Below are 19,320 nucleotides of genomic sequence, written 5' to 3'. Positions count from 1 at the left end.
ATAAATGTATTTGTTTTATTTAAGATCATTTATCATTAATATTTTTCTTTAGACCCGTAAAGCACTCCAGAATCTGACAGATTGATTAGCTGTAGGCTCTAGAACAGTCATCTGAAGCGTTGTCATACAGTGTTATGCTGGAGTTCATCAATAGTCTTGCATTTACTAACACACACACACACATCTGAAGTGTTTGGAAGTAATTCGCGTTTTCCTCCTGTAGAAAAACGTCATAAGAGCAATGTTTAGTGGCTCAATGTATTACAACAGTGTTTTTGAAAGTCTAATCACTTTATTGATATAGTGTACAGCCAAGCACATGTGGTCAGAACACAAACGAGTCACAGGTAATAGAGTATCAAGCGTTTCTCCCAAAGTAAAGTCTGTCTGCGAGGTCTAAGCAAAGTGCCAGCAGGTGTCTGTAGCTCCGCCCACTTTCCGCCTCTTTGCCCTTGTTTGGTATCCCGCCGTGGGATGACGCGCGAACAAAATGGCGACGGTTGGCCGCGCCTACTTGTGGCTTCTTTTGCGAGGGAGAGATGGTTACTAATGGGCGGGGCTTTCCAACTTTGATAACATGTAGAAAGGGAGTATGTCAATTAAAATGTTTCTACAGACTGCTTTTATCAAGAGTGATTACAAAAAATGTAATTATTGAATTTCTACCATTAGAAGCTGGTTATATTCACACACTGTTACGCCACAACTGTGTCTAAACCCCTTATAAAAGTGATTTTTGCATTATAGGTGCCCTTTAAGACTGAAAGCAGATCCTTACACATTGAACTGGATGGTGGTGTTGGTTGTTTTTCACTAATGTGACACTAATGTGAATGTGTGTGTTACATACTGAACTGGCTGATGTGATCGTCGCTGGAGGATTCTGGCATGGCTGTGATGGTGAGCAGTGGACAGCCATTTCCTCCCAGTGTTTCACACAGATCCTCCTGCCTGTAGTAGATCTCGGGTGTGCACAGAGCACTCAGCTTCTGCAGATGCATCTAAACAAGAAAAAAAAAATTAATGGAATCCTACGTTGCATCATACAAATTGTAAAATGTTATATATATTGATAATATTGACTTTATTATTTTTATAAAAACTTACTTATTGATTTTAATTATCTATTTATAGAAGTCAGTTGAAGTCAGAATTATTTGCCCCCCTGAATTATTAGCCCCCCAATTTTTGGTTAATGGAAAGATGTTGTTTTTTCCAGCACATTTCTAAACATAAAAGTTTTAATAACTCATTTCTAATAACTGATTTATTTTATCTTTGCCATGATGACAGCACATAATATTTGACTACATATTTTTAAGACACTAGTATTTAGCTTAAAGTGACATTTAAAGGCTTAACTAGGTTAACTAGACTAGACGATGGTTTGTAGTGGCAGTAGTAGTAAACTTTATTGTCCTTGACAGGAAATTTGTTATGGGCATCACCATATTGCTGCAGACATTTCATAAAACCAAACAATAAAAACAACACAAAATACAGTAGTTACAATAATTATAATGCTAATTAAGATAAATGATTGTTAAATAAACCCACTGAAACAGGTACAAAGACTTCTTATATCAGTTCAACCTAAACTTAGGGACTCTGTAAGCAGTTCATCATGTGAAAACAAGAAACAAATTGGATCATTTAGAATCCTTTCCACCTGATTAAGGACACAATTCTCATATAAAACTTAAAGATTAAAATATTTATCATGCTTAACAATTTTCCATCCTGTTTTTAAGAGATGCACTGTACAGAAAGATTGCCAAACCCCACTGTGGTCCCATACCTGACAATGCTTTCAAGAACAGCTTTAAAAAAAACATCATAAGCTTCTTGTTAACTCCAAAAAGACGTAACCTCCATAAAAAATACAATCTCTGGTGTAAACAAGAACAAACGCACTCTATGAGTGTTTTTCATGTGAAAGAACTGTCAATGTAAATTGCAAGTACTTATACACTCACTGGCCACTTTATTAGATACACCTTACTAATACAGGGTTGGACCATTTTTGCCTTCAGAACTGCCTTAATCTTTCATCGCATAGATTCAACAAGGTACTGGAAATATTCCTCAGAGATTTGGGTCCATTTTGACATGACAGCATCACGCAGTTGCTGCAGATTTGTCTGCTGCACATCCATGATCCAAATCTCTATTGAATTAAGATCTGCTGACTGTGGAGGCCATTTGAGTACAGTGAACTCATTTTCATGTTAAAAAAACCAGTCTGAGATGATTCACGCTTTTTGACAAGTTGCGTTATCCTGCTGGAGATAGCCATCAGTAGATGGGTACACTGTGGTCATAAAGGGATGGACATGGTCAGCAACAATTCTCAGGTAGGCTGTGGTGATGACATGATGCTCAGTTGGTTCTAATGGGCCCAAAGTGTGCCAAGAAAATATCCCCCACACTATTACACCACCACCAGCAGCTAAATCTTTGATACAACGCAGGATGGATCCATGCTTTCATGTTGTTTACGTTAAATTCTGACCCGACCATCCGAATGTCACAGCAGAAATCGAGACTCATCAGACCAGGCAACGTTTCTCCAATCTTCTATTTCCAATTTCGTTGAGTCTGTGTGAATTGTTGCCTCAGTTTCCTGTTCTTAGCTGACAGGAGTGGAACCCGGTGTGGTCTTCTGCTGCTGTAGCTCATCCGCCTCAAGGTTGGATGTGTTGTGCGTTCAGAGATGCTCTTCTGCAGACCTCGGTTGCAACAAGTGCTTATTTGAGTTACTGTTGCCTTTCTATCAGCTGGAACCAGTCTGGCCATTCTCCTCTGACCTCTGGCATCAACAAGACATTTGCGCCCACAGATCTGCCGCTCACTGGATATTTTCTCGTTTTCAGACCGTTCTCTGTAAACCCTAGAAATGGTTGTGCATGAAAATCCTCATTCCTCATTCTGATGCTCGGTTTGAATTGCAACAGACCATGTCTACACGTCGCTGCCATGTATTTGGATGACTAGAAATTTGCGTTAACGAGCAGTTGGACAGTACCTAAATAAAGTTAGTACCTAATAAAGTGGCCAGTGAGTGTAGGTCTCTAACTAAGTAATAGGATGGTCATAGTTCTGTAAACATTAAAAAAAACAATATTGCTTAAGGGGGCTAATAATATTGACCTTAAAATAGTTATTTAAAAAATCTAAACTGCTTTTATTCTAGCTGAAATAAAACAAATAAGACTTTCTACTGAAGAAAAAAGATTATAGGAAATACTGTGAAAAATTCCTTGCTCTATTAAACATCATTTGGGAAAAATTTGAAAAAGAAAAAAATTCACAGCAGGGCGAATAATTTTAACTTCAACTGTATATACAATAAATAATTTATATATAATAATTTGTACAGTACCTTCAGCATTGAATAGGTGTAAGGGTAATGATAGGCAAAGTAGCAAACGTCATCTTTATGCTGAAAGGTCACAGTGAAGGTCATGGTGAAGTACGATTTGCCCTTTTGACCTCCGGCTGCAATGGAGCTTCGTGCGAAATGATTCCTGGGTGGACAAAAACAAACATGAATTCTGAAAAACCGTGAACTTTTCAATGCAAGCTAACCCACAAATCACTGTAGGACTTGGTCTTTACTTGTAATAGCAGATGTCTGATCCTGTTCTAACCCAATGAGGGCTGCCGTTGATGGCCTCCTGTACAGAGTACATGATCACCTGCATACCTGTCAGACAAGATAGGTAAAGATAGGTTAACCAAATGTATGTAAATAGCTAAATAACTTTCTGTACTGTGCCACAGTTCCTAGAGAAATGGAATATTGAATGAGACAGCAGTGGGCGTGGCTTGTTTTTCCTACTACGAGCTGATTGGATGTAGTAAAGTAGGCATTTCATTCAGAAACATGTGAAAAAGGGTTTCAGGAGAGTTATCGCAACCTAACAGACTCCTCCTGCTCACCGTTTCTATTTGTTGTCAAAACTGACAGTTGGAGGGCCGTGGTTAAGTATGTTAGCAAATTCGTTTATTTCCTTAAAATTCTACACACAATACCCCATAATGACAATGTGAAAAAAGAGTTGCTGAAATTGTTGCAAATTTATTACAAATAAAAACCCTGAAAAAAATCACATGTACATCAGTATTCACAGCCTTTGCCGTGAAGCTCTAAATTAAGCTCAGGTACATTCTGTTTCCACTGATCATTCTTTAGATATTTCAGCAGCTTAATTGGAGTTCACCTGTGGTCAATTCAGTTGATTGGACATGATTTGAAAAGGCATACACCTGTCTATATAAGGTCCCAGGGTTGAAAGTGCATGTCAAAGCACAAACCAAGCATGAAGACAAAGGAATTGTCTGTAGACCTCTGAGACAGGATTGTCTTTAGGAACAAGGCTGGGGAAAGTTACAGAAAAATTTCTGCTGCTCTGAAACTTCCAATGAGCACAGCGGCCTCCATCATCCGTAAGCGGAAGATGTTTGGAACCACTAGGACTCTACCTAGAGCTGGCCGGCCATCAAAGCTGAGTGATCGGGGGAGAAGGGCCTTATTCAGGGAGGTGATCAATAACCCGATGGTCACTCTGTCTGAGCTCCAGTGTTTTTGTGTAGAGAGCTGAGAACCTTACAGAAGGACAACCATCTGTGCAGCAATCCACCAATTAGGCCAGATGGATGGAGTGGCCAGACGGAAGACAATTCCCACCTGGAATTTGCCAAAAGGCATCTGAAGGACTCTCAGACCATAAGAAACTAAATTCTCTGGTCTGATGAGACTAAAATTGAAGTCTTTGGAGTGAATGCCAGGCGTTACGTTTGGAGAAAACCAGGCAGTGCTCATCACCAGGCTAATACCATCCCTACAGTGAAGTATGGTGGTGGCAGCATCAAGCTGTGGGGATTTTTTCAGCAGCAGGAACTGGAAGACTAGTCAGGATAGAGGGAAAGATGAATGCAGCAATGTTCAGAGACATCCTGAATGAAAACCTGCTTCAGAGTGCTCTTGACCTCAGACTGGGGCGACAGTTCATCTTCCAGCAGGACAATGACCCAAAACACACCGCCAAAATAAACAAACAACTCAGTGAATGTCCTTGAGTGGCCAAGCCAGAGCCCAGACCTCAATTCTATTGAACATCTTTGGAGAGATCAGAAAATGGCTGTACACCGTCGCTTCCCATCCAACCTGATTGAGCTTTGGAGGTACAGCAAAGAGGAATGGGCAAAAATTCCCAAAGACAGGTGTGCCAAGCTTGTGGCATCATATTCAAAAAGACTTGAGGCTGTAATCGCTGCCAAAGGTGCGTCAACAAAGTATTGAGCAAAGGCTGTAAATACTGATGTACATGTGATTATTCAGCTTTTTTATTTGTAATAAATTTGCAACAATTTCAAGAAATCTTTTTTCACATTGTCATTATGGGGTATTGTGTGGAGAATTTTGAGGAAATAAATGAATTCTGGAATAAGGCTGACAAAAAAAAAAAATGTGGAAAAACTGAAACGCTATGAATACTTTCCAGATACACTGTAGCTTCTAGCACAATTCTATCACTAATAATAGCACATATATTTAATAATGGCTATAATAATTGAAATGACCCACCATAATTGAACTGGCTGTTGGACTTCTCACAGTTGATTATGTTGAATCGATAGCGAACTCCAGGACGCATATTTCCCACCTCAAAATAAAACCACTGGTGATAGTGATTACTATTGATATCTGAGTTCAGGATCAAGTCATACTCGAACCTGCAGACAGAAACAAATCAAATTTTATGAAAAGCACATTCACACAACAAATAAAAGCACAAAATGTCAAATTCTGCACATACTTCCTGACTTGTATCGCCTTCCGTAGATTTCCAGACTCAAATTTGGAGTTGAACTTGAGAGATTCCCCGTTGTCGGTAACTGGAGAACTGAAAGATTTCATAAAGATGTTTACACCGATGATTCACAATTTTAATAACTCGGAATAATAAAAGAAAGGTGCCTTGGTGTGCTCAAAACAATAAATCCAGTTATTATTGTCTTATTCTTATATATGCAATATTAGATGCAATAAATCAGTATTGTTTTACACATGCACAAAATGCAGCTTTTTGAATAAGAATGGATTGTTTAGAAATAAAATAAAATAAAAATGTTTGAAATAAAAAAGTCAGAAAATAAAATAATGTCTGAAAATAAAATAAAAAAAATGTCTGAAAATTAAGTGAAATTAAAAAATGTGTGGAGAAAAAAAAAATGTCTGAAAATAAAATAAAATAAAAATGTTTGAAGATAAAATAAAAATGTTTGAAAATAAAAGTCAAAAAAAATAAAATAAAAAATAAAATAATCATAATCAATCATTAATGTATTAATTAATATACAAAAACAAAGACAACCATATTAGTAGTTGTGATTATTGTTGCACATTATTATACATGTCACATTTCTATAAAAATCTCTTACAAAATATTACTATTATTTTATTCCCAGTCTTTTATTCCTAGTGTTTCACTATATGCACTTGATTGTTATTCATTTTTAATACGTTTTCAAAAATAATGCGTAGTAATAATTAAGCAAAACTAAATAAAATTGAAAATAAAAGAAAAATAAAAGAACTTGGAAAAAAATTTTTTGAAAATAAATTTTAAAATGTTTGAAAATAAAATAAAGTAAAAAACGGTTGAAAAAATGTTTTAAAAATAAAAACAATCTTTTTGAAAATAAATAAAAATGTTTGAAAATTAAATAAAAATGTTTGAAAATAAAATAAAAATGTTTGGAAATAAAATAAAGTAAAAATGTTTGAAAAAAATGTTTGACAATAAAATAAAAATGCTTGAAAATAAAATAAAAATGTTTAAAAATAAAACTTTAAAAAATAAAAAGTTTAAAACACTTTAAATGTAAAAATAAATAAATAAATAAAAATGTTTGAAACTAAACTTAAAAATGTAAAAAATGTTTGAATGTAAAAGTCAAATAAAAATAAAATAAAAAATTAAGTCCACTCCACTAGTGTTTTTTTTAAATCCAAAACAAATAAATATTAAATTAAATATATATGTTAAGTCCAAGATCAACCAAATAGATTAAGCTCATTGTAGTGAGACATATTTAAACATTATTTATTTGTGAAGTGTGCACGCTGACCTCTGATTGTCTAGGTCATACACGACTTTATCCAGGATGTCACTAGAGTGAATGAGCCTCTCGATGTCCTGGAAGATCTTAGTTCTGTAGAAAAAACAGAGGAAAAACAAAACAGTTTGTTCAGAAATTTAAATTCTGGCATCATTTATCCATCATTCTGACTTTCTTTCTACCATGATGAAGCACAAAACTAAAAATCTTGAACAGCATCTTTTGCACAACAACGCACAGGACCAGGAGATGTTGATAACCTAAAATGACTTATAATGTCACTTAAAATAAGCCTATTATAATGTCTTCATAAGATTCAGACTCAGATTATAATGCACAAAAATTTGTAATTTTGCCAAATGATAATTATATTGCATCAAAACCAACATCAGCATCATAAGCATCAAACAGCATCATACCTCAAAGGGATCTCATGCCTATCCCTGCTATCGTTACTAGACACGCCTCTTACTGCTGATTGGCTGCAAGTGTATTGGGATTTGGCCCTACACATGATTGTCACCAGTCACTGTAACTGTTTCAGGAATATTTTTCTGGTGACATTTTTAGTGAAACAAACTGTATGTCATTGAAACATCTCATATTAATTTTTGAACAGTGTCATTAAAATTTAATGACTTTTTAATGACAAATTTAGCTGGTCCCACTGTACTTGAGGCAAAAAAAATATATAACATTAATGATGGTGATATAAAACTCATGACACAATTTATAATGGCATGACGAAGACAAAAACAGGTCGTGATGCATTTATTTATGTCACGTTGTCATAACAAACAATGTCATCTTGGCATTTAAAATGAGCGAATGACACTTAATGAAAGTTGTTACAAGCATGCATAAAATCATGTCATGTGTCATGATTATAAAGGGTTCATGACAGTCTACTGAACACACCTTCAAGTAAAGGGCCTCAATTTTAACGATCTAGACGCAAAGTCTAAAGCGCATGGAGCAAAACCATTAAGGGTGTGTGCGAATCCACTTTTGCTATTTTAAGGACAGAAAAACAAAGTTTTGCGCCCTGGTGCATGGTCTAACAGGGTTGTGCTTATTCTCTAATGAGTTATGGGTGTGTTTTGAGCATAATGTGCAGTAAACCAATCAGAGTCTCATCTCCCATTCCCTTTAAGAGTCAGTTGTGCCGCGCCATGGCTCATTTGCAATTTACATGGCGGACTTTGTAAGTGAAAAAAACTGAATGGAAAAACTGAACGCTTCACTAGCGAGAAAACAGTTAAACAGATCATCTGCAGCGCGAGGATAAAGAACGAGCCTCCTCCATTCAGCCACCTTACTTTACTCCTTTACTTTTGTGGATTAGGAAACGGTGTTGTACACACTCCACTGAAGACATCCATTAGCCTACACAATGTTTCCCCTACCATAATATTAGGGGGGCGCCCCGCCCTCCCAACGGCTTTCCCCGCCCCCCTTGAAGTCAAGTATAATTGTATTTATATATAGCGCCAGATCACAACTTCTTTTAGTAAACAAGCTAAATAGCCGTATGTAATATCTCATTTACACAACAGCATGTCATTTCTGTCTCCACATTCTCGCGCGAAATTTTTTCTCTCTGAATCGCGCATGGTGGAGTTCACACAGCCACTATATGGAAATGAGAGTGCGCGCCACATCTGACAGGACCGAAGACGCACGTGCGCTCCCGTAAATTGTGCATAGCCTACAGCAGCTACAACGCAGGTAAATGATGTGTGGGGGCGATCAATGTGTTTGCGTCACAGTGACAGCAGCTAAAATATATACAGATGCTCTGCTCTCTTTGTTGCAAGTGCAGCCATTATATCTTCACTGTTGTGAGCTGATGCGACGTGGTCACCGATATCTAGCTTCTCATCCAACCGTATGACCTCTCCCGGAAGCTCCGCGAGTCTCCCGCAAATTTATAATGGCCCCGTGATCCCCAAATATGAGTTAAAATACTCGGAAATCATGGCAACGAGAGTGAATGAGCAAGATCGCGAGAGGCACTGTAATAATAGTGAGGCACGTTCAGATTCACTGCCAGTGAGAGTGGTCAAGCGCATCGACTGCATAAAAACAAAACAAATGAGAAGCGTCTTGAAGGGGGCGGGGCATGTCAGACACTAAAAAGCATTTGATTGGTCAGATAATTTGATGAGTAACTGAAGCATGTTATGACGTGTATAAAACTACTGATCCATTTAGGCGTTTCAGCCAATTCGAGATTACCTCATTCAGGTGATCTTAGACTAATTGTTTTGGCGCGGATCAAATTTTTATTTTACGGGACTTTCTTAAGTGTTCATTTCACAGCGAACAGCATGTGTATTACCTCTGCACGCCATAAACCCTCTCCAGAATGGGCTCGCGGAGGTTGAGCGCCACATGGCCAAAGTAATCTGGATATGCCACCTCTGTGTATCCGGGCACTGATCGCGTGCTCTTCACCATCTCCAAATAAAGCTCCGGGTCGTGTAGAGGCAAAAGTGCTGCGGTATCCGGCACTTCCAGCACAGACTGTTCACCGCCCTCATCCTGACACCCATCCACAGGGCTTCCATTCACAGCAGCGTCAAGAATCAGATGACCCAAACTGCACACCAGGTCAGCGTCCGCTCTGCCGTCCGGCCTCTTGGCTATGGAGATGCTGTCCAGCTCCAGAGGGGATTGTTCAGGCTTCAGGGACAGGGTGTTTTCCCGGAGCGGACGTCTGTTTTGAGGTCCCGGTGAGGATTGTGTGGTGGGAATGATGATGGGACGGTGAAGCTCTGAGTTGACTCTTGATGGAGGAATGGCAGAAATGGAGTCTTCAAAGTCAATATCCTGAGAACAAAAGCGTAGAAGAAAGAGTGAAGCATGTGAAGAAAGAGTTTTTGAAATTGTTGCGCATTTATTACAAATAAAAATCCAGAAAAATCACATGTACATCAGTATTCACAGTCTTTGCCGTGAAGCTCTAAATTGAGCTCAGGTACATTCTGTTTCCACTGATCATTCTTGAGATGTTTCAGCAGGTTGGAGTTCACCTGTGGTCAATTCAGTTGATTTTACATGATGTGAAAAGGCATACACTTGTCTATATAAGGTCCCAGGGTTGACAGTGCATGTCATACATGGCATCATATTCAAAAAGACTTGAGGCTGTAGAGGCGCATCAACAAAGTATTGAGCAAAGGCTGTGAATACTTATGCACATGTGATTGTTCAGGTTTTTTATTTTTAATAAATTTCTAGCCGAAATAAAACAAATAGGACTTTCTCAAGAAGAAACAATATTATAGGAAATACCGTGAAAAATTCCTTGCTATGTCAGGGTTTCTGCAGTTTCTCGGACAGTTCTACCTTTTAAAGTTAAATGTTAACGGCAACAGAACATGGGTTGTTCTACAATTATATATTTTTATTATGGCAAGAATAAAATAAAAAAAAATTGTACACTTACTAAAAATACTGACGTTTTTTTATTTTGCACACTTAACAATTCACACATTTCTGTCTGGCTAGTTTCTGTCCTCTACTTATAAGCTAAAAAAGCAAAAATTGTCCAAAAATCCTGTCCATTATCACCAATAAAGCCTAGAAATTGGGCATCAGTATATTGTAAACTGATAGGTTCAAATATTCCTTTCCAGTTATCAAAGACATCATTTGTTACTTAATTTTAGTTTGTAACCATTACATTGTTGTAAATTCCCAAATTGTAATAAATACATCAATGTAAAACCTATGAATGGTGGAAAAACATATTCTGTAATATTAAAACCACCTGGGTTCAAAATTTTGATTTTTAAGTTTTAGACTTTTTAAGACCCTGCAGAAACCCTGTATGTTAAACATTATTTGGGAAATACTTGAAAACGCACTAAAATTTTGCAGAAGGGGGTTATAATAATGACGTCAACAGTATTTTTTAGTATATTATTATATTACAGTATTTAAATATATTTTACAGTATTTATTTCTTTTATTTTTGTTTTATTTTACATTGTGAATCAGAAGAGCCCTCACCTGAAAAGTTTCAGTGAATTCCCGACAGAAATGCTCGTAGACTCGGAGCTCTTCAAAGGGTCGTGTGTTCATCTGCTTTGGCCGCAGTTTGTTGATATCCGTCTCTATGTCATCATTCTGCAGCACACATTAAACTTCTGTTACAAACTCAGTTTTCCAGAACTCCGATCGCTCTTTTACTAATATCAGGCATGTCAATGAGTAGAAACAAGCGTCATTGAATAGGATTGTGTTTACTGAGAACAGGTCTATTTACTATCATCCCATTAAATAAAAGATACATTTTCAAAACTAATCAAACACACAAGACTAAAACATTGACTAAAATATAATATAATATAATATAATATAATATAATATAATATAATATAATATAATATAATATAATATAATATAATATAATATAATATAATATAATATAAAACCTAATGCTAGGAAAAAAAAATACAGCAGATAAATAACTTTAAAATAATTCTTTCTCATTTTGTTGTACTTTTATCTGTAAAACCCTGAACAAATTATGATGATAATTATTATGAGAAAAATTATGATAAATGATGAGAATTATGGAAAAATTACCATTAACAATGTCATTGAAAAACCTATGCATAGTCCTTTATTTATAGAAACAGTGATTTTTTTTAGATGTAGCCATTTTTCTAAATTTATTTATTTATTGATTGATTGATTGATTGATTGATTGATTGATTGATTGATTGATTGATTGATTTATTCATTCATTCGTCTATCTTTTAATCTATGTGTCTATTAATCTATTTGTCTATTTATTTATTTGTCTATTTTTTTCTTTATTTGTCTGACTATTTATTGATTTATTTGTCTGTCTTTTTATTTATTTATGTGCCTGTTCATTAATTTATTCATTTATTTATCTATCCATCTATTAATTTATGTGTCTATTAATATATTTGTCTATTTATTTATTTATTAGTCTATGTATTTATTTATTTGTCTATTTATTAATTAGTCTATTTATTTATTTATTTGTATATTTATTAGTCTATTTATTTGTCTATTTATTTGTCTATTTATTTATTTATTTATTTATCTGTTTATCTATCTATTCATCTATTTGTCTATTAATCTATTTGTCTATTTATATATAAATCTATGTGTCTATTAATCTATTAATTAATTAATGTATTTGTCTATTTATTTATTTATTTATTTATTTATTTATTTATTTATCTGTTTATCTATTTATTCATCTATTTGTCTTTTAACCTATTTGTCTATTTATTTATTTGTTTATTTATATATAAATCTATGTCTATTAATCTATTAATTAATTAATGTCTTTATTTATCTATTTATATATAAATCTATGTGTCTATTAATCTATTAATTAATTAATGTATTTATTTGTCTATTTATTTATTTTTGTTTATTTATTTAATTATTTGCCTCTATTTTTTCATTTATTTGTCTATTTATTCATTTATTTATTATTATTCTTTATTTATTTATTAATGCGTTTATCTATTAATCTATGTGTCTATTATTATATTTAGTTATCTGTTTATTTATTTACTAATTAATTAATTTATTTATTCATTTATTTGTCTATTTATTTATTTATTTATTTATTTATTTATTTATTTATTTATATATTTATTATTATTCTTTATTTATTTATTAATGCGTTTATCTATTAATCTATGTGTCTATTATATTTATTTATCTGTTTATTTATTTACTAATTAATTTATTTATTCATTCATTTATTTGTCTATTCATTTATTTATTTATTTATTTATTTATTGATTATTATTCTTAATTTATTGATTAATGCGTTTATCTATTAATCTATGAGTCTATTATTATATTTATTTATCTGTTTATTTATTTACTAATTAATTAATTTATTCATTTATTTGTCTATTTATTTATTTATATTTTATTTTATCATGATCAGTCACACTGTTTTCTAATAACTGGCATCAGTAAAAAAAAAACATCAGCTTCTCACAAGTGTTTTATAGAATGCAATCACGGTACTTGTGTTTTGTGACCGGTTTCATCCTCTTCATTTTCTGTGTCATTTTCGGTGTCGACTTCTGTGGCTTCATTCTCATCGCTCTCATCAACGACATCATCCACTAACACAAAAAACACACACTACTCATGAAACATTTTGATGAACACTTCAAATCAGTTTGTAACACTCAACATTAAAATCACTTAACATAACTTAACATTACCATACTGAAAAATCCAGCTTAAACCAGCCTAGGCTGGTTGGCTGGTTTTAGCTGGTTGACCAGCCTGGTTTTAGAGAGGTTTTGGCCATTTCCAGCCTGGTCTTAGCTGGTCAGGCTGGAAAATGACCAGCTAAAACCAGCTTGACCAGCCCAGCCAAAACCAACTATGTCAAGCTGGTTTTAGCTGGATTTTACTGGTCATTTTCCAGCTAGACCAGCCTGAAAATGGCCAAAACCCCTCTAAAACCAGGCTGGTCAACTAGCTAAAGCCAGCCAACCAGCCTGTTTTAAGCTGGATTTTTCAGCAAGGAAAACATAAAAAATTACGCCACTTTGGGGTTTTCTTTGTTTTAGATGTATGAAGCTGATTTACACCATAAAACTAGTGTGTCTAATTTACCTGTGAAGCACAATAAATGATACGATTTGATAAACCAGTTTTACAACACATCCAAGAGTTGAAACATTAGCCCCTTTCACATAGTGATACCAGAAATTACCTCTAAACAGCAGGGCTTGTGTTTGTAACCATTTGACTGCATTACAAACTCTGGATGGATCAGTGTTGCGAACAACTTTGGTGAAAGCATAAAGAAAAACTTTCACATGTCGAGATGTTCATAATATGTGTGTGTGCTGGCGCTCACCAGCTGCTTTACGTGCCAACGCGTCTGAGCTTGAAGGTAAACAAACAACGGCTTGTCATAAGCATTTTATCGATAATTATTTACACAGTTGGCATTAGGAAGGAACATAGAAATGTTATCTGACTAACATCTAGCAGCTAAATGTGTCTGGGAAAACATTCACAGGCTTTTATTATCACAAACCGTGCGAACTTGAGTGTTCTGATTGGCTAAAGTAGACGTCTCACGTCAGCGCGTTCTAGACGTGAACGCTCTCTTTCCGGCAATCTTCCTTCTGCGTTCACACAGCGCAGCATTACGGCAAATTACCAGTAATGTTACAACTTCTCTTTCCGCAAAATAGCCGGAACGAATTTACCGGTATTTTCAAAAAGGGCCCGTTCACACATACAGACCTTTCCGGAAAATTGCCGGTAATTTTCCGGAAAGGTCTGTATGTGTGAAAGGGGCTAATGTGTGCATGTTTATGATCCTAGATCAAAAAATAGTCACAAAACAAACTTGTTGGGTTTTAAATAACCCTAGATGATTTATTATTAAAACTCACATTGACCCAGACCAAAATATACGACTTAAAGAAAATTAAGCTGAAACTAAGTCTGTCTGTATAGATGTGTGTATATATAATAATTAAAAAAAATGTACAAAAAAAAATAACAAATAAACATTTACAGGAATTTAAACTTTTTTTTAAACTGGAATTAAAAAAAAAAAAAAAAAAAAAAAAAAAAACAACCAAAAAAAAATGTAATTAAAAAAAATAAATAAAAAAATAAAAAACACAAAACAAAACCAAAAAAAAAAAAAAAATTTTTAATAAAAAAAATTATAAATAAATAAATAAATAAATAAATAAAATAAAAAAATAAAAATATCACAAAACAAACCAACAACAAAAACATTAAAATATATTAAAATAAAATAAAAATATTAATATGCTAACCAAATTAATCTGAGGCTTCTGGTGATAAATTGAGGTCTAACAAAGTCAAATGACACACAAAAAACACAAAACAAAAAACAACAAAAAACAAACAACACACATTAAAAAAGAAATAAATAAATCACAAAACATCAAAACAACAGCAAATAAAAACTAAACAAAACACAAAACAACAAAAACATAAAATGAAAATATTAACATGTAAACCAAATTTAATCTAAAGGTTCTGGTGATAAATTGAGGTCTAACCAAGTCAAATGACATGAACAAAAAAAATAATAAAAAAAAATAAATAACAATTCACAAAACATCAAAACAACAACAAATAAAAACTAAACAAAAAAACACAAACCAACAAAAACATAATAATTTCATTAAATTAATTTAATCTGAGGGTTCTGGTGATAAATTGAGGTATAACTAAAAAAAAAATTATAATTCACAAAACATCAAAACAACAACAAATAAAAACTAAACAAAAAACACAAAACTTAAATTAAATTAATCTGAGGTTTCTGGTGATAAATTGAGGTCTAACTAAGTCAAATGACATGAACAAAAAATAAAAAAAAAATCACAAAACATCAAAACAACAACAAATAAAAACTAAACAAAAAAAAAACACAAAACAACAAAAACATAATAATTTAATTAAATTAAATTAATCTGAGGGTTCTGGTGATAAATTGAGGTCTAACAATGTTAAATAACCCCCAACAAAACTAAGAAAACAAAACAGGGTCGCACACCGGATGCACCACTCAGCGCCGCGGCACGCAGATGACAGTTGGAATTGTCGCACACCAGACGCACACATACGCATGCTATTTCAAATAAAACTATTCACATGGCGCTCTAAGGCATGGCAGAAATATGAAGTGTTCCGAGTCGTAGCTGGGCGCCGCGGAAAGTCGCCAACTTGCAGCGACGGTGTGCGCACCCTGATAGAAATCTATGTTTAGAATTCTAAAATGCACAACGCTGCATGGTGCAGCACGTCGCCGAGTGGCGCATCTGGTGTGCGACCCCCTTTAGGGTTAGTAAATTCTTTTCTTTTTTTTTTTTTCAATGACCGGACTCCAGTTATATCCAGTGATGTTTAAATGATAATTCACAATCATACCAATCAGGTTTAAACAAACAAATAAAGATTTTACTGTGATTTATTATTATAATTTCACTTTGAGCAAGCGAAGACTATTAGCTACTAGCAGTATTATGGAGCATCATGACCTACAGCAAAGCCACAAGTATGTGTTACCTCCAGGCGGCTGGTTGTATAGCTGCGCCACTGGTCCTCCAGCCGGTATGTGCGGGAGCGGGTGCAGAAAGACACTTTTAATAGTAGGCAGTGGTAGGCGGTTCTTTGGAAAGCACTTCCTCATAATCAGGCTGGAGGTGTTGACCAGCGGATCCAGCGTCCGGACGGGTAGGCACTCCTGAACACATCACAATAACACATCTTCATACTCTGGTGATGCCGTTTTAAACCGAAAGTGAAGATAATAGCAAGTATCTAACGCTTTCATACTGTGGATGTGTTATAAAGGATCCTCATGCCACTGGCTTCTATGAAAGCCTTTCTGCCGAGCTTAATGTTGGTGATGTTTTTGATGCATCCCAGAATGCTCTTGCGGATGATCACGTGTCGGTGGCGTGTGTCGTTGCGGTGCCAGTCTTGGTAGATTGCGAGCAGCGTGGGCAGATATCCTCTGTCCACTGCCCGACGGCCATTCATTCCTGAGGAAAACACAGAAATCATGAGAAAAGATAGTCATGATGTCTTTTAATGGTACTGCGAGAATATGTCTGCAGTAGTGGATCTGTATGTTTGTGTGTGTTAGTGTGTGTGTACTGCAAAAAAAAACCCACACTTTTGGTCGTTTAGTTTTTCCATTTCGTGTGCGCACGTCAATGTCAATATCGCGTGCATAAGATACATATGGCGCGTCCATTTGATATGTATGTCTATGTCGTGGACGTGCGATACTTTGTCATGCATACGCGATACGCATGTCGCGCACATGCGATTTGAATGTTTATGTTGTGCGCACGCAATACTATGTCATATACACAAAATATGTATATCATGTGCATGCGATATGCAGGTCCATGTCATGAGCACGTGATATGTATGTCTATGTTGTGCACGCGCAATACATTGTCATGCGCACGCAATACGTATGTCTATGTCATGCGAAGGTGATACTTTGTCATGCGCACGGAATACATATGTCGTGTGTACGCAATATGTATGTCTATGTCATGCGAATGTGATTCTTATTCATACACACGGAATACATATGTCGTGTGTACGCAATATGTGTGTCTATGTCATGCGAAGGTGATTCTTTGTCATATGCACGCAATACATATGTCGTGTGTACGCAATATGTATGTCTATGTCATGCGAATGTGATTCTTATTCATACACACGGAATACATATGTCGTGTGTACGCAATATGTGTGTCTATGTCATGCGAAGGTGATTCTTTGTCATATGCACGCAATACATATGTCGTGTGTACGCAATATGTATGTCTATGTCATGCGAATGTGATTCTTATTCATACGCACGCAATACATATGTCATGTGTACGCAATATGTATGTCTACGTTGTGCACACACGATACTACATTATGCACACGCGATACGCATTTCCTGCTTACGTGATATGTATGTCTATGTCATGCGCACATGATACTATGTTATGCGCACAAAATATGTGTGTCATGCGCATGCAAGACGCATGTTGTGCGTACGTTATACTTATGTATGATATGCATGTCTATGTCATGTGCACGTGATTAGTATGTTTATGTCATGCGGAGGTGATACTATGTCATACGCAAGCACGTGTGTACGCAATATGTATGTCTATGTCGTGCACACACGATACTACGTTAGCACACGCGATACACATATCCTGCTTACGTGATATGTATGTCTATGTCGTGCACAGACGATACTATGTTATGCACACGCGATACGCATATCCTGCTTACGTGATATGTATGTCTATGTCATGCGCACATGATACTATGTAATGCGCACGAAATATGTGTGTCATGCGCATGCAAGACGCATGTTGTGCGTACGTGATACTTATGTATGATATGCATGTCTATGTCATGTGCATGCGATATGTATGTTTATGTCATGCGCAGGTGATACTATGTCATACGCACACAATACATATGTCGTGTGTACGCAATATGTATGTCTACGTCGTGCACACACGATACTATGTTATGCACACGCAATACGCATATCCTGCTTACGTGATATGTATGTCTATGTCATGCGCACATGATACTATGTTATGCGCACGAAATATGTGTGTCATGCGCATGCAAGACGCATGTTGTGCGTACGTGATACTCATGTATGATATGCATGTCTATGTCATGCGCAGGTGATACTATGTCATACGGACGCAATACATATGTCGTGTGTATGCAATATGTATGTCTATATCGTGCACACACGATACTACGCTTTGCACATGCGATACGCATGTCTTGCTTACGTGATATGCATGTCTATGTTCTGCACACGCAATATGTATGTCTATGTCATGCGCAGGTGATACTATGTCATACGCACGCAATACATATGTCGTGTGTATGAGATATGCATGTCTATATCGCGCACAAAATACTACGCTATGCACATGCGATACGCATATCTTGCTTACGTGATATGTATGTCTATGTCATGCGCACATCATACTATGTCATGCGCATGTGAGATGCATTTCGTGTGTACGTGACACTTATGTATGATATGCATGTCTATTGTGTGCACGCGACATGCATGTCTATGACATGCGTGCGCGATTTGTATGTCATGCACACACGATATGTATGTCTATGTCATGCACACATGATATGAACTTCGTGTGTACGCGATATGTATGTCTATATCATGCACATGCGATATTTATGTCTAGCTATCCCATCTGCACGTGAAAGTCTTCATTATTATTATTTTTCGCACGTCACTTTAGGGGCTTTGTACAATTTATATCAATTAAACAGACTAAAACTATTAAGTTAAACTTTGTATTACCTAACAACATGATTAGTAAAAAAATATATAGTATTAAAATTATTGTCATGAACTTTTTTATATTAATGTTTACAGTTAACTTGTTTATGTGGTTTATGAGGACATGTAAATTGTGCCATGACATGGGTATTATAATCTGGTCCTCAGAACCACCCGATGAGGCATCTTACCAGACTTTAATAATGCTGCCAGTGTGTCCAACGCCACCCTGTTTAGGAATAAATCAAATAAATGAATTGATCAAGACAAAATAAAATCAATTTCCTTCCTGAAACAAACAAAACGTGCAT

The 19,320-nt window shown here is 35.4% G+C and overlaps 2 protein-coding genes across 4 annotated transcripts in view; both read right to left on the bottom strand.

The window, feature by feature from the left end:
• antxr1a (ANTXR cell adhesion molecule 1a) overlaps positions 1–19,320 on the bottom strand; it is a 370,977-nt gene that overhangs the window by 103,868 nt on the left and 247,789 nt on the right. The window lies entirely within an intron of this gene.
• agtpbp1 (ATP/GTP binding carboxypeptidase 1) overlaps positions 1–19,320 on the bottom strand; it is a 57,128-nt gene that overhangs the window by 14,632 nt on the left and 23,176 nt on the right. For all 3 annotated transcript variants that reach the window (XM_056463042.1, XM_056463043.1, XM_056463044.1), the window contains 12 exons: positions 19,201–19,238; positions 16,489–16,697; positions 16,219–16,396; positions 13,165–13,265; positions 11,146–11,262; positions 9,470–9,960; positions 7,138–7,221; positions 5,823–5,909; positions 5,591–5,739; positions 3,619–3,706; positions 3,383–3,527; positions 851–1,001 (listed from right to left, as the gene is read on the bottom strand). In XM_056463042.1, the coding sequence (XP_056319017.1) occupies positions 851–1,001; positions 3,383–3,527; positions 3,619–3,706; positions 5,591–5,739; positions 5,823–5,909; positions 7,138–7,221; positions 9,470–9,960; positions 11,146–11,262; positions 13,165–13,265; positions 16,219–16,396; positions 16,489–16,697; positions 19,201–19,238 (1,838 nt within the window). The remainder of the gene's footprint in view (positions 1–850; positions 1,002–3,382; positions 3,528–3,618; positions 3,707–5,590; positions 5,740–5,822; positions 5,910–7,137; positions 7,222–9,469; positions 9,961–11,145; positions 11,263–13,164; positions 13,266–16,218; positions 16,397–16,488; positions 16,698–19,200; positions 19,239–19,320) is intronic.

Source organism: Danio aesculapii, chromosome 8 (assembly GCF_903798145.1).
Source record: "Danio aesculapii chromosome 8, fDanAes4.1, whole genome shotgun sequence".
NCBI lineage: Eukaryota > Metazoa > Chordata > Actinopteri > Cypriniformes > Danionidae > Danio > Danio aesculapii.
This window is presented reverse-complemented; position numbering and strand designations above follow the sequence as displayed.